Source organism: Castanea sativa, chromosome 6, assembly GCF_040712315.1.
Source record: "Castanea sativa cultivar Marrone di Chiusa Pesio chromosome 6, ASM4071231v1".
Lineage (NCBI taxonomy): Eukaryota > Viridiplantae > Streptophyta > Magnoliopsida > Fagales > Fagaceae > Castanea > Castanea sativa.
In genome coordinates, this window is record NC_134018.1 from 55181270 (window position 1) to 55198104 (window position 16835).

Sequence of the window (16835 nt, forward strand, 5' to 3'; positions counted from 1 at the left end):
TCCAACCAAGCCCACAAAAATTGATCAAGGAGAAATTTTCATATGTGCCAAGCTTATACAATATTTCTCTCATCAACATATGAATTCCTCGTGTATCTCTCATTGATATTTGGGTCTCAAGTTTGTGGAACCCACAAGTCAGTAAGCCTGGCGCAGAAGATATCATCCCCTTAAAATGGGAATAAAGGGAGAAAAAGGGGTGAATGGACAAATAATGAAATTTCTACTCCTTTGCCAACAATATTTACAGTCACACAACTCCTTTTTTTTTCGCCATTTTTTTGACAATTATCTTCTTCCCTTCACTATCTAATAAAAAGACTTTTTCTCCTCTTCCCATATGTGTGTTAAAAATACTTAGTATTCTAAAAAAAAAAAAAATCTAACAAAAAGACAAAAATGTAGAACTTTGTTATGCCACATTATTTCTTTCTGATGATGTCAATTGAATGAATACGAAAAGAGTTAAAATTATACCATAATTGTGACATTTTATTTTTATAATGTTCAATTTAACTAATCACACTATTTTTTCTCCCTTATTTATAGAATTGATGAAAATAAAAGTATCATTTTTTATGAATATAAGATGTCTACTTTACTAATTTACTTGGTAACATTATTTTTTTTCTTATATAATGATGAAAAATACTTATCATATACAACTAAAAAAAATAGTTCTTATGTAATCAGGCATGATAGAAATTTTACACAAAGTACTTTTCTATCCTTTCATTTTTCCTTTCAACCAAGCAAAAGAACTTATATTGATTCTTTCTACTAACATACGGCAGAAAACTGTCATTACTATCATCCTTATATTTATTTATTCTGTCCCAAATGAAACTTAAGTGCTGGGGTATTGTATATGGGGAATACTATCCCAAACTTCATCTTGAAATATTTTATTCCTTCAAAATGAACACTTCTAAGATTATTATTATTTTTTATAACACTTTTAAAATTTTTGATAGAAAAGAATAGAGAATGTATCTTGTATATTGAGTATATGTAACCACTCGCATAGGGGCGGGTTGTGGGATTTACCCTCATGTCAAAAGTTTGTTTGCATATGCCTAATACATATGAGAATCTTGGAAAAAAGACTTCAACCTTGAGAAATGTGATTTTAAAATTAGAGGAATATTCAAGTAAAACTAATCAATAATTGGAAAGAAAGTTTTACCCTTTTATATATATATATATATATAAAATTAAATAGTTATAACGGAGGAATGAAGATTTGAACACTGGATGTCTTCGTTGAACACGTTAAGATGTGTCAATCAATTGAGCCACAAAGTTTTATAACAATATATAAATTATAATGTCTGAAAAGAAATCCTCTAGGAAAATAATATTTTGGTGAGACAAACACAACTTTAGGCTATCCCATTCCCATACTAGTGAACCATTATGTTCGAGGTCGAGCATCATTGCACCACTAGGCCATTAGGCCATCGATATAGAACGAGCAGTGATGTGCTGTTTTGTCACAACATGCTCACTGACCTGACAATTTCTAACCAAGTCTCACTGGAAAATACTGGTAATAGTAATAGTAATACCACTACAACAGTGAAAAACAATATTCAAGGCTATACAACACTAGATAGAAAGACTGCATAGGAAGTAGATTTTGTTTTTGTTTTTTTTATTATTATTTATTATTGGATATAACATATAACAAATTCAGAGAGAATATTCTACCTCTGCTTCATCTTCCTCTTCACCAGATTCATATTCATCAATGAATTAGGCATTTCGTTTCCCTCCAATATGATCACAAAATGTTGCCAATATGTGAAACCTCTTTGCAATTGATCATCAGAGATTTCATGGGCCTCATCCTTGGGTAAACTTGGTGGGGGTATTAAACTTGCCCTGCATGTCATTCTTCAAGACAAACGTCCCAGATGTCTCGAGAATTTCTACACAAAATGTTGGAGATAGGGAACACCCCACAACTTGAACATAAGACATGCTGAAATTTAAAACAACTTTATGAAGTTAGTTAAATTTGCAGCACAAGGAGAGGAAATCATTAATTTGAAAAGAAGAAACTGTCCCCTACAAGCCATTTTTTCTAGGATGCTTCTGTGAGGGGAGAGGCTGAATTTACATGAATTGATCATGTTGTGCCATACATACAGTGTATATAATAGCATACCAATACAGCAGTAAGTTTGATAACCTTGCATCAAATTTCATTGGTACACTTCAAGGCTTCTGCTATTTAATATTCCACGAAAGCTAACAGAATCTAGTTTTAGATGTGCCAGTTAAGCCCATCCCTGGTCATTGATGAATCACCCGAATACATTCTGTGTACTAGTGTTCCCATGCTACACTTTTTTCAATAAATTTACTTGTAAAAAAAGCCAGTCCCTAGCCATTCTGAGAATAAGCTTGGGCTATTATTAAGATGCAAATGTTAGAGGAAAGTAAAGTAAAAAAAAAAAAAAAAATTCAGATTTTCAAGAGCATGAACTATTACTATGAAAATCCCTTCTCACAGAAGAAAATAGATTTCGAAAATTTCCTAATGTAAGTCAAAGTGGCAGAGGTGAACCAAGCAGCAAATTGGTGTCAGAAAAAAATACTAATGTAGTCTTATCCTTTTTTCCTTCTGGTTCAGTAAATTCTATATGGAAATGTAATAAACTTTTACGTCTAGTTGACCAGTATGTAAAAATGATGTGTATGAACCAAAAGCAATAGAGCAATGAACATCACTTTTCAGAAATTATTTAAGACTATAAATAGTGATGCAAAGTATAGATTATAATTTAAATGTAGCATGTGCAGGAAAAAAAAAAAAACCTATGGCCCTTAAAATACGGTTCTGTTGATCAAGGAAATTGGTGCTTCAAGGGCTTAATAAGTCCTCCATAGCATAATCATAAATGAGTATGAAACAAGAATCTGAAAAGGAGTGTATAGCACAAACCATATATAGAATAAGCCATCCAATTCATGTCTCTGGACCCTACCCAGCAGCTCAATCTGCAAAATTCCACCAATGCAAAGAACAGGTTCTGGAAGCCTAAAATTCTGCAAGCAACCTTCCTGCTCATGAGAAAGTCATTAAAGCAGTCAGCTATTTCCAAACAATAAGATGAAGGGAGAGAAAATTTCATTCAGATAGGCCTCAGCCAAAAACCAATTGAAGGCAGAAGACAATAAATTGCAAGAAAAAGTGAATGAATGATTTCATTATCATCCTAAGTTACTGTTAAAACTTCCCCAAAAAAAAAGCAGTGTAATCTCACAAATCTTAAGTAGTTTGCTTTTATCTTGCATTAGACAAGTCCACTTTTGTAGAACTGAAAATTTCAATATGTACGGAAGTGTGGTTAGGGGGACAATCCAGTGTTTTTGGACAAATATATTATTTCTGCAAGCTCTTTTAAATTAATGCAAAATTTGCCTTTCTTTTGATTTTAAAAAAAAAAATTTAAATCTCTGGTTAAGAATGGGAGAACACTTCTCATAAAAGGAGGTAATTACCACAGAAGGATTCATAACTTGGTTATGGCTGGAGAACAATATTATTTTTCGATCAAATGGTAAGATCGTCAGCCTTTTTTTACTATAAAAAGGTGTGCTTAAAATCCATTATCTGTGTTGTGCTATATATATCAGTTAATCTACATGTTAGTTCACTATCTAATGTTCTTCCATGTGCACAACCAAAAACAGTATTCAAAATAAAAGCTTCACAGAAACTTTGCCTAGGCTTTCAGGAAATTGCTGCCTTCAACCTTATTTCAGAATAGGATGACCTATAAAAATTTCTGTTTCATAGCCTGTGATTGATTGTAGGAAGCTCCAATCAGGTCAAGCGCTTTTGTATTAACAGAAAGAATCTGCCTTTCTTTTGATTAAAAAAAAAAAAAAAACTCTGGATTAGAATGGGAGGGCACTTCTCATAAAAGGAGGCACTTACCATCGAAGGATCCATAATGTGGTTATGGCTGGAGAATAATATTATTTTTTGATCCACCTTTCTTTACCACGAAAAGGCATACATAAAATCCATTATCTGTTTGTGATATATCAGTTAATCTACATATTAGTTTGCTATCTAGGGTTCTTCCATGCATACTCACTGAACACAAACAAAAACAGTCTTCAAAATAAAAGCTTCACCTATGCTTAGGGAATTTCTGTCTCCAACCCCATTTCAGAATTGGATGCTTGTATTAATGTCTAATGCATAGCTTGTGATTGATTGTAGGAGGCTCAAATCAGGTCTCCCAGAGAAGGAATACTGATGGAACCGCTGCATTGAATGGAATATTCAAGCAGCTAGGGTAACATTGCTATTCAGTGAAGGGAAAATGCCACATACACACAAAAATCAGGGTGACTGTGAATCCATTTCATTGCTGAAGCTTTTGTAGAGGACATCACATGCAAAATCAGGTTATTAATTAAATGCAAATCTTTGAATTACTGAAGCTTTTGCCGAGAAAGCAGGCAAAGTGATGGCTCATTCTCAGGCAGTTGCCAAATCCAGCTTCTTAAATTCACTTCAGGTTCAGGGGGTGAGGACAAGTGACCTATATCTATAGTCGCACTTATAATTGATAAATAAGTCATACCCACTTTTCCAACTTATCAAAATAGTTGCACATCATATATAATATAAGCATGAATAGAGTTCCACATATGGAGGCTACATGGGTTGCTGTGTTCAGGTATAGGTAAGCTGATCAGGAATGGGCAGCCCAAATGGGTTAAAACATCTTTCATGTTCCACCTCCTCCAATCCTGGATCCTATTTTTTTTCTTTTCTATTTTTTGGGGGTGGGGGTGGGGGTGGGGGGAAGCGGTGCTGAAAACCTATAATGGTAGCACGGAAGGCGGACCAGAAGAATAAAAAGGATATTGTATGCCATAGCCCATAATCAAACAATAAGTAAATGTTGTTGGCAAAGAAAATTTCATTTAGATAGGTGTTAACAGAGCAATGCCTGCAAAAATGCACTTCAGCTCCTTAGTGGTTGTAATCAAATAGACATGCCAAAGCTCTAACAATTCTCTCAATCCAGAACCCCCCCAACACACACCCAAAAAGAAGAAAAAAAAAAATACAGCAAGTAGTACTAGAACACACCTGAGCCATTGGGAATTCTGGTGAAGTATAGGTCCAAATGAAAGTGTCCTCAGCATTACAAGGCAATGAGTCACCCAGATGACGACTCCCAAAATCATTAGGGCCTTTGGGATGACCCATTCGAAATCGAACAGAATTGGCGGAATATATATGCAAACTCGATAAAAATAACTCTAAACAAATAGACATATCACATCATCATTAAAAGACATTTCAAAGGTCAAGAAAAAAGGAAGTTCACATAGTTTGCAGAAGTTTTGACACATACCTTGGAAAGGGCATATATTTATTTCAAAAATAACACAAAGCTCAGACTTCAGCTTGTATATTAGTGTCTCAGGCACCGCACGATCACTTTGCCCTTTGCTTGACCAGTATGGATCTCTCCATGTATACGCTGGTAGGAGAGTATTATGAATACTTTCAAGTGGATAATGATCAGTGCTAGAAGCACTAATTGCTTCGGAAATGCAATCCTCAACAAGAAATGATGTACAAACTTGAGCTAAAGTAGCATAGACCCTATGATCCCTTGCCAAAGATTCCCATTCCATTGAATAGCTAGAGCCAACTTCTACAGGTTTCTTTGCTCTGCTTTTGTTCAATTCCATAACACAAGCAACTCTAGATAACTGAGGAAACATTCTCAAGCACAAGTGCTTAAAAAGGCCATTTGCAATTACTGCAGTACATAAAAAGTTCAAACTATCAGTAATCAGTATCTTTAGTTCCTGCAGGCACTGAAACAGCTTAAAAAAGAGTTTTCTGTTATTAGTTTTCCCTCAAAATTTCAATCACATAAGCTCTGAACCAGTAATTAAACACTGTAGTTTCAGAGTTCTCAAACTAACAAATTGACAGAAAGACAATGATGCGGACAATAAAGAGTTCAAGGAAAAACAAGATTAAATACCAAAAGATTCAAGATTTGTGGTCTAGTATTGATGTGGGGCTTTCTTGACACCTTTCATGGGTTACTTTAGTTATTATTGAGTCTTAGTATTAAGATTTTTAGGTTAGGAAGTTGCTGGTTCAGTTTTAATTAAATTTTATTAGAATAAGAGCAATTTCGTAAATTCCAGATTTTCTGGAATGGGCCGTCCTTGGCTGTACCAAAGGCCCATGAGTCTCATCAAGAATTCAATTTAGTGTTAAATTTGTTAAGATCCTAAATAAATTGGTATGAGAGCCCATCCCTTTCCTGTGTCACACAAGTACTGAAACAAGTATAGCATATCAGCCAATAGATCAAATCATAAGTATAATAACATGTAAGGTGCTACCTACTACATTAAAGCTGTAATCAGACCTCACCCTCCACCTAGCATTGGCAAGGGGAGGAGGTGCTACTTGAGCTAGAGCTCATTGGCACTTTCAATTCATTCTCTTTCATTTTTGCTTTAATGAAAACATAAAGTTCTACCAAATGACAATATCTCTTTACCTAAATAGTCTCTTTCCCTAATCTAGTCCATTACCTTCTTTTGCAAAGACTACCCATATGACCAAGTTTTCTATTTTATAATTATGTGCAAAATCTATATCCTATTACAGTAATGAATCATTAAAAAAAAAAATCACTACTACTTGCATGTATAAATACCAAACATTTTTCTCCATATACTTCCATTTACTAAATTTGCTTATACTACTACTAACAATTCAACTAGAGAGCTATTTTTAATTACTTATAAACTATGATACTCAAAATGAATTGGGGGTATGTAGCATTAGAAAAATCTATGAGTCAATGAACTATGATACTGAAGAAAGCAGAAATGTACACATTTAAAACTGTTTTAGCTCACCGAAATCTCGCCAAGACCGTGACACAGAACTAACATGGACAAGATCAGATGGGTCCTCCAAATACATCAGAATTTGCACTGATATGTCTGGGTCGAGCCATTTCAAGAAATCTCTGCATGCTTCCATGTCAAGTAATCAACTACTACAAATTCTGAGCAAAACCCAGTTATCTGTTTAGATTTCAGACCCTGAATTGACACCGTAAAACACAAATCTTCAGCCTCATCACAATTACATTAATACAATTAAATAATAAAATTACGGAAATTATGCAAAAATAATACAATTACTTCAAATTTTCACTAGTTCAGGAAAAAGAAAAAGTGAAACTTTTTTTTTTTTTTTTTTTAAGGAAGAGGCATGAGAGATTGCATAGACAGAGGGGAAGAGATAAATTTTCTTCATGAAAATGAAGCACAGAAACTTACAAGATTAAAAAATAAATTAATTAAAAAGAAGTTTAACAATTAAAACACATTATCACCAATTTCACAAATCATAAATTGAAAAGGCACAGAGCAAGACAGAAAGAGAGGATTTACAGAGAAACAAAAGGAGTATATCTCTATGTCAGAACTCAGATACGATAAAACTGCAAATTGTAGAGAAACAAAGTTTTGACCAAAGATATATCTCTCACCAGCCCATGACACTCTTATTGGTTTCACTTAGCTTAACTGTTAAGAACAATCATAAAACGGACAAGTATTTTTTTTTTTAATCTTATCTATGTCTCATCTACAAGAAAAATATGTCTTTTTTTTTTTTTTTTGGTTAACTAGAAAAAGATGTCTTACTATATACTATATACGAAAGAGAATTTTTTAAAATAAATTTTATAGGATTTCAACTATTGTATTTACTAACAAGATATCAATTAATTTTTTTTTTTTGGTATACTTATTCGATATTTTAACTCCAAACTTAACAAGTTGAACCCACTAGTATGTACCCAATAATTGAGTTGAGTCTTTTTAATTTTTTAATTTTTTTTATATAAGGTAGAAATTATATTCTAGTCTAAATCTAAATATTTTTATAGAAAATGTTTTTATTTTTATTTTTTTATATATGTGTGAAACTCCCTATGGCATGCATGTTTCCTAGAAAATACACTATGTTTCCTTCCTAATCTAGAAAATACAGCATGCATCATGTTCGTGTGGAGTTCACCTCCATGTGAGAAGTAGGAAACATGCATATGATGCATGGCATATCTTCTCTTTTGAAAACTTGAACCCGACTTTTACCCCTACATCCCATAAGAAACCCAAGAAATCCTGTGGTCATTTTTTAGAATTGTTATTTGTAGAACCCAACATCTTGGTTGTATCCTGGGACAAATTTGCGATAAGCCTTTAACAATAAAAGTGTGAGGGGCAAATCTTGTTTAAAAAAAACGATATAGTACCTCCAAATTATCCATTTTCTGTTTGTCTTTTGTGTTAATCTTGTTTTTCCATTATTATTTTATATAATATCCCAACAAAACCCTCGTTTTTACAACTTCATTCATTTAGTTAATTATTTTATTATTTATTATTTTTTGTTGAATTATTTTATTATTATTATTATTTATTATTTTTTATTTTTTGTTGAAAGGATGAGGCGGGTTATGGAGGACTAATAGAGGCCACCTCAGGGAGCGCAAAGTGATAACTTCCAAATTACAGATAAACACTTTTAAAACATACTTAATCACAAGTGGATAAATTTTAATTAACCTTAAGTACATCTTAAAAAATCATTATTACCGTTGTATATATTTTTCATAAAATTGTAAATTTCATAACAATATAAATTGCACCTCTTTCTCAAAAAAAAAAAAAAAAAAATTGCACCTATAAATTTATAACGTTTTGTTTGGGTAAGATTTGAATTTGAAATTCTACAAGAAGCCAAAATCTGAGAGGGGATTTATCAGTCTTTGTGTTTGGTATTATAAAATAAGGAAGTTCTAGATTTATGTGTGGGACTTGTAACCGGAATTTGGAGGTCACAAATTCGGTCTTTAAATCATTTGGGTCATAGTTAAAAAGCTCCTTCTTAAATTTTGTTTTAAAAAAAAAATTCGTTTGCTCATATTTTGGCATTTTAACATTTTGGATTAAAAAAAAAACTTGTACCAAAATTTCCTCTGTTAAGATGTTAAATGAAAATAACATTATGAAAGACTTCTCACAAAAACTTCAATTATATATTACAATGTCCTAAAAATAAAAAGAATTATTAAAAAAGAAAAAAACAAACGTAACCAAAATAAAAGAATAGATGAAAGAAAATGTTTGCTGAGACACTAAATAATCATAAACAAAATGTTTGTATGGCTATATGTTACTTTTTTAATTTTTTTTATAATAAGACGGATGGGCATATATTGCAAAGCTACTTTGGGAACTTTTCTGCATTCATCTCTCTATACTTGCAAATAAAAATACAACTTCAATAATATCACAAAACTTCAGTCATGGAAACCATTGCAAAGTCCTAGAGCTACTCAAAAGAAAGAAAAAAAATTTTTACACAAAATAGAAAGCAGGAAACTAAAAACAATAGCCATTCCCCTACTTTCGGTACTGAATATAGTTTAAGAAGATCCCTGACATCATAAGCAAATTTGACTCCCAACAGCAATTGTTTTAAAATGGGAACCCAACCTGGCCTTTCAAATTAATTTCAGTATTTCCACCATTAGCAAATAATTTCTATCAGTTACTTTCAAACCAACTAATTTCATCTCCACATCAAAAGATTTAACTTGGTAAGTAAACATAGTAAACACACCAACAGTGAGAGAACATAATTATTGATGCTCATACTGATAATAGTAATAGTGCAATACCACTAAAACATTGGGGGGGGGGGGGGGGGAAGTCAAGGCTATACAACACTAGATAGAAAGACTGCATAGGCAGTAGTTTTTTTTTTTTTGGTCTTAGTCCTTCGTACAGAAAGGTCTTGAGATGATAAATTACTGCAACATTTGCAGCTACTCAGTTCAAAAACACTTTTTTTTTTTTTTTTTTTTGGGGTGTGGGGTTTAGAGGGATTGGATATAAGCTATCTAACATATGACAAATTCAGAGAGGATATTCTTCCTCTGCTCCATCTTCCTCTTCACCTGATTCATATTCTTCAATTTCTACTACGTTTGCATTTCCCTGCAATATGTCCACAAAATGTTGCAAATATCTGACACGTCTTTGCCATTGATCATTAGGGATTTCACGGGCCTCATTCTTAGGTAAACCTGGTTGGGTATGAAACTTGCCTTGCATGTCCTTCTTCAAGACAAATGTCCCAGATGGCTCGAGAATTTCTACACTAAGTGCTGGAGATAAGGAACGCCCCACAACTTGAACATAAGATATGCTGAAAATTGCAAACTTTCTGTCATTAATCTTACTTGCAGCACAAGAAGAGGAGATCATTAGTTTGGAAAGAAACAAATATGCCCTACATGCCATTCTTTTGCAGGAGGCTTCTGTGGGGGGAAAGAGAGGCTAGATTTACATGCATTGATAATGTTGAACCATGCATACAGTGAATATAATAGCATAACAATACAGCAATAATTTTGATAACCTTGCATCAAATTTCATTGGTACACTTCCTTCCAGCCTTTCAAAATTTAATATTCCACAAAAACCAACTGAACCTAATATGCCCTACATGTGCCGGTTAACTTAAGCCAGTCCCTGGTAATTGGTGTATACCCAAATACATCCTATGGACTCGTGTTTTCTAGTTACACTTTTTCAACAGATTTACTTGTCAAAAAAGCCAGTCCCTAGTCATTTTGACAAAGCTTAGGCTATTATTAAGATGCAAGTCATAGAAGGAAAGTTTTTTTTTTTTTCAAAAAAAATCAAATTTCCAAGAGCACAAACTATTTACCATGTTATGTCCCAAGGTCACAGGGAAGATAATTATGCAGCAGCTGATGAAGTTTATTTGATTCAAATTCAAACTTCATCAGCTGCTGCATAATTTTCTTCCATGTGGCTTGGGGACATAACATACTATGATAATCCCTTCATGCAGAAGAAAATGGATTTTAGAAAATTTCCAAATATAAGTCAAAGCAGAGGAGGTGAACATAGTAGCAAATTGGTGAAACAAAAACACTAATCTCATTGTCTATCCTTTTCCCCTTCTGCTTCAGTAAATCCTATCTGGATTTACTCTTATCCTTCCCTCTCCAGGGGTAACCTTTTACCTCACATTGCCCAATTTGTAAAAACAATGTGTATGAACTAAAAGCAATAAGGCAATGCACATCACTTTTTGAATATTATTTAAGCCCAATGTTTTGAATACCGTTTTAGCACTCGTTTCAGTTCGTTCATTGGAACAGAGTATTTTGGTACCGATCTATTTTGGTGTACCGTTTCGGATTACCACTAATATATAATTTTATGTATGTATAATAATAATAATAATAATAATTTATTACTTATTATTATTATTTAGTTAAATAATAATAATATAAATCAATGATTTTAATATAGACATTAAAGAAAATTCCTAATAAACTAATCAGATTAGTAATTTTAAAAACTAAGACAATTTGGTTCTTTTGTAAATAAATATAGATGTTGGGGCATTTGTAAATGAGGAAGCTTCCTAGAATTTTCCTACCCCAATTGGCTAGCTTTTCAAAATCTTTCTACTTTTCAATCTCCTACTTTTATTACATCATTTCATCTTACAAGCTGTTGCTTGGAATGGTGTGGTAAACAAACTGGAAGCAGATAGTCTGATAAACAAAGAAAAACTCAAAAAGGTAGGTTCATTTGGATGCAATTTACTGAAGGCCATCTCCACAGATCTTCTCAAAAAAAGGACTGCAAAAAGCATGACTTTGCAAATGGTGAACTAGAGCCCAGAAATCTCAAAAAAAGGATTGCAAAAAGCATGTCTTTACAAACGGTGAGAACTAGAGCCCAGCAAACATCAGTATCTTCTTCACTCATCCCAACCAAAGCAATTCTCTCATGGTGAAGCACCACTCACATTCATCAACGTGAACCTCTTTTGAATCTCTCTTCTCCTCTCATTTTTTCTTTTTCTTTGATTTCTTTGGAGTTATATTTTAGAGTGAAATGAGGGATTAAAAAAAAATCCAGCATGAAATAGGCCCGAATGGTTGAAACAGACCGGAATGGTCCGGAAGTCATCCCGAGGTACTGGCATGAAATTTTCTGGCCATTCCAGCCAGAACGAAATGAAATTCATAAATTTGTTGAAGCTTAAAAGTAGTGGTACATGGTATAGATTATAATTATTATGTGTAGCATGTAAGAAAACAAAAATAATTTTTTATGGGCTGTAAAATACTATCAAGGACATCAGCGTTTCATAGGCTTAATAAGGCCTCCATAGCATAACCATTGATGGTTATGCAACAAGACTATGAAAAGGAGTGTATAGAACAGACCATATATAGAATAAGCCATCCACTTCTTGTGTCTGAACCCTACCCAGCAGCTCAATTTGCAAAATTCCACCAATGCAAAGAACAGGTTCTGGAAGCCTAAACTTCTGCAAGCAATATTCCTGTTCAAGAGAAAGTCATTAAAGAAGTCAGCTATTATAAATTGCAAGAAAAATGAATGAATGATTTCATATCATCCAAAGTTATCATTAAAACTGCCACACAAAAACAGAAAAGGAAAAGATTGTAATCTCACAAATCTTAAGCACTTTGCTTTTATCTTAGATTAGATGAGTCTAATTCTGTAGAACTGAAAATTTCAATAAGAATGGGAGGGCACTTCTCATACAAGGATGCAATTACCATGGAAGGATTCCTAACGTGATTATGGCTGGGGAGCAATGTTATTTTTTATCGATCAAATAGTAAGATCAACCTTTCTTACCATAGAAAGGTGGGCATAAAATCCATTATCGGTGCTGCGCTATATATATTAGTTCACTAGCTAGGGTTCTTCCATATATGCACAAAAATCAGGGTGATTCTGAATCCCTTTCATTGCTGAAGCTTTTGCAGAGGGAAATTCATCACATTAGGCTTGTGCACCAACCAGCTCAATCCACCCAAACCGCCTGACCTGCACAACCTGCCCACACACACGCACCCACCCACCCACCCACACAGCTCAATTTCATGTCTTTTTTAATCTATATCTCACATAATATGTAAGTTTAAAAAAAAAAAAAATTAAATTAAATCCATGATTTACACATGTTAATATAGAAAATGAGATACTTTACCAACATATTTGTAAGCATAAATTTTAACACGGATATAGTAAGCCTTTTTTTATATAGAAAAATGTAGAAAGTACTGATTACTTAAGACGTGTGTACTTTGATTTATGAGAAGTGGTCACTTCCTATGATTTCCTTTAATGATTTATATTTTTGTTGTAAATCCTTCAATATTTTATGGAATTTAGAAGAAATAATTTTTAAATTTTATTTGTAAATGGAAAAATAAATTTTGAAGTTTAGTATATAACACATAACTAAAACTAACCCGCTCAATCCATTGAGTTAAAACCACCCAAATTTTCAACCGACCTACCATTTTTGTATGTTGGTGCGTTGGCAGTGGTTTAGAATTTTTCAAACCCACTAATGGAAAATTGGTTAAATTTTTTTTCCTCAACTCGCGGAATCCGACCTGCGCATAGTCTAACGTCACATATACACAAAAATCAAATTGACTGTAACTATTTACATTACCCAAGTATTTGCAAAGAGGGTAGGCAATTTGATGGCTCCTTCTCGAGCTGTTGCCAAATCCAGCTTCTTAAATTCACTTCAGGCTCTTCATGAGATGAGGGGGTTGAGGACAAGTGACCTAGAATCTATAGTTGCACTTATAATTGATAAATCATACCCACTTTCAACTTTTCAATTTAGTTGCACATCATATATAAGCATGAATAGAGTTCCATGTGGCTAGATGGGCTGATGTTTTCAGGTATAGGTAAGTTGATCAGAAAGGGCTGCCCAATTGAGTTAAAATATCTTTCATATTCCACCTCCTCCAATCCTTGGCCCCTCCATTCTGGTGGGGAAGGCAGACCAGAAGAACAAATCTTCGTTTTTATTTTTTATTTTTTAATTTTATGCTATAATCAAACAATAAGCCGATTTTGTTGGCAAAGAAAGTTGCATTTTAGCTAGGACTTTGCATAAGAACACCTGTTCACTTCAGCTCCTTAATGGTTGTAATCAAATAGGCACCCCATATCCCTAACAATTCTCTCAACCCAGAACACCCCCAACACACACTTAAAAAACAAAAAATAAAAAAAATAGAAAAGTAAAAGGAAAAACAACCAGAAATACAGAAGGTAGCACTAGAACACACCTGAGCCATTGGAAATTCTGGTGAAGTGTAGGTCCATATGAAAGTGTCATCAGCAGAAGGCAATCGGTCACCCAGAAGATGACTCCCTAAATCATTAGGGCTTTTTGGATTACCCATTCGAAACCGCACAGATTTGGCAGAATATATAGGGGAGCCAGGCTGAAAGAAAGCTGGACAAATAGACAGATCACATCATCATTAAAAGATGTTTAAAAGGTCAAGATAAACTGGAAGGGCACATAGTTTGCAGAAATGTTGATATATACCTTTGAATGGGCGTATATATATTTCAGTAATAACACAAAACTCAGACTTCAGCTTGTATATTAGTGTCTCAGGCACTGCAGGATTCTTTTGCCCTTTACTTGACCAGTACAAAGCTCTTGGTGGAACAATATCTGCTGATCGCAGAGTATTTTCAATACTTTCGTCTGGATAATTATCAGTGCTAGAAGCACTAATTGCTTTTGAAATGCAATCCTCAGCAAGAAATGATGTACAAACTCGAGCTAGAGTAGCATAGACCCTATGATCCCTTGCCAAAGATTCCCATTTCATTGAATAGCTAGAGCCAACTTCCACAGGCTCTTTTGCTCCACATTTGTTCAATTCCATAACATGAGCAACTCTAGATAACTGCGGAAACATTCTCAAGCACAACTGCTTAAAAAGGCCATTTGCAATTACTGCAGAGCAAAAAAAGTTCAACTATCAGTGTCTTTACTTCCTGCAGATACTGAACCCCTTGAAAAAGAGGTTTCTATTATTATTTTCCCTCAAAATTTCAATCACATAAGCTCTGAACCAGTAATCAAACACTGTAGTTTCAGAGTTCTCAAACTAACAAATTGACAGAAACACAATGATGCCGACTATAAAGAGTTTTGAGGAAAAATAAGCTTTGAGAGATGCGAACAGTCCATTCTTGAGTTTAAATCTTTCAATTCATTCTCTTTCGCTTTTGCTTTAGGAAAACAAAAAGTTCTACCAAATGACAATGTCTTCTTACTTCATAAGTCTCTTTCCCTAATCTAGTTCATTACCTACTTCTCTGCAAAAACTATCCATAGTTTTCTATTTTATAATTAGGTGCAAAATCTGTATCATATTATAGTAATGAATCATTAAAAATTAATGCATATAATCACTACTACTAGCATGTATTAATACCAACCATTTTTCTCCATGTTCCAATTACTTGTTAAAGTTTCAAATACTACTACAAACAATTCAACAAGAGACCTATTTTAATTACTTACAAACTCTGATACTCAAAATGAAATGGATTATTGAGCATTAGAAAATCAGTGTCTATGAACTATAATGCTTAAGATAGCACAAATGTACACATGTAAAATGTTTTAGCTCACCGAAATCTCGCCAAGGCCGTGAGACAGAGCTAACACAGACAAGATCAGATGGGTCCTTCAAATACATCAGAATTTGCACTGACATGTCCAGGTCAAGGCAATTCAAGAAATCCACACCCCCTTCCATGTCAAGTAATTAACTACACCAAATTCTGAGCAAAACCCAGTTGTCTGTTCAGATTTCTACACCTGAATTCACATTGAAAGACACAAAATTTGAGCCTCAACACAATTACATTAGTACAATTAAATAGTAAATATCTGCAATAAAGGAAGTGGCATGAGAGATTGCACCCACAAAGGAGAAAGAGAGAAATTTTACTCATGTAAACGAATCACAAAACCAAATAAAAAATAAAACAAATCAGAACAAATTATCGCTAATTTCACAAATTAAACACTTTTTTTGGTGCAAAAAAAATGTAAAAAAAAAAAGTATAGAGGCACAGAGCTTGCGAGAGAGTGAGAGGATTTACAGAGAAAAGAAGGAGAAGTAGGGATTCTTTTATCTTTGGAGATGAACAAGAGAGAAAGTCTCTATCTCTATCTCTATCTCTATCTCTGATGTGAAATGTGATAAAACTGCAAAATGTAAAGAGAGAGAGTGAGAGAGAGAAATGAAAGGTGGTGGATAACCAACGTACTAATCGAACTATTTTTCACTTTTTTATATATATATATATATATATTTTATAGGACTTTTATATTTTTTAAATAAGTTACCTTTTTTTTTAATAACATAAGTTACTTTGTTTTGTTATTTATTTAATGTTTTCTTTCTTTTACTAATTTTTAAATAAAAAGGTTTTCTTTCTGATTCTCAAAAAAAAAAAAGGTTTTCTTTCTTTACTTTTAAAATAAATAAATAAATAAATCTTTGTTGCTGAGGCAAGACGAATCTACTCGTTTTGTAAATTAGAATCTACTCAATAAAAAAAAAAGTGCAAAATCTCAATTTGTGATTATTATTAGGGAAAATTACACTTTATCCACCTGTGGTTTGCTCAAAAAACACTTCACTCACTTGTAATTTTAAAATTGACACTTTACCTACTTGTGATTTAATCTGTTAAACAAACGTTACCCACCTCTGTTCTGCCGTTACTCTAACACCATTTCACTCAAAAAAAATAATAGCAATTGAATCAAAACACTTTCCTTTGAGAAAGAAAAAACCCCCTTTACCCGT

The 16835-nt window shown here is 33.3% G+C and overlaps 1 protein-coding gene and 1 pseudogene across 1 annotated transcript; both read right to left on the minus strand.

The window, feature by feature from the left end:
* Window positions 1-1537: 1537 nt before the first annotated feature.
* LOC142641484 (F-box protein At4g00755-like) lies at window positions 1538-7676 on the minus strand (annotated as a pseudogene).
* Window positions 7677-9720: 2044 nt separating this feature from the next.
* On the minus strand, window positions 9721-16295 carry LOC142640532 (F-box protein At4g00755-like). The gene is made up of 6 exons (XM_075814664.1): window positions 16123-16295; window positions 15647-15835; window positions 14543-14962; window positions 14277-14446; window positions 12372-12490; window positions 9721-10303 (listed from the first exon to the last, which is right to left on the minus strand). The coding sequence occupies exons 2-6, from the start codon at window positions 15771-15773 to the stop codon at window positions 10012-10014; spliced, it is 1128 nt and encodes a 375-aa protein (XP_075670779.1). The 5' UTR covers window positions 15774-15835; window positions 16123-16295; the 3' UTR covers window positions 9721-10011.
* Between the last annotated feature and the right edge of the window lie 540 nt (window positions 16296-16835).

Bases quoted from the DNA above. Each gene is read 5' to 3' on its own strand.
- LOC142640532 (XM_075814664.1), bottom strand. From the start codon at position 15,773: ATGGAAGGGGGTGTGGATTTCTTGAATTGCCTTGACCTGGACATGTCA. The intron at 14,963-15,646 runs GTGAGCTAAAAC...TTTGCTCTGCAG, and splicing joins ACGGCCTTGGCGAGATTTCG to TAATTGCAAATGGCCTTTTT. The intron at 12,491-14,276 runs GTGTGTTCTAGT...TCTCTTGAACAG, and splicing joins CAGAATTTCCAATGGCTCAG to GAATATTGCTTGCAGAAGTT.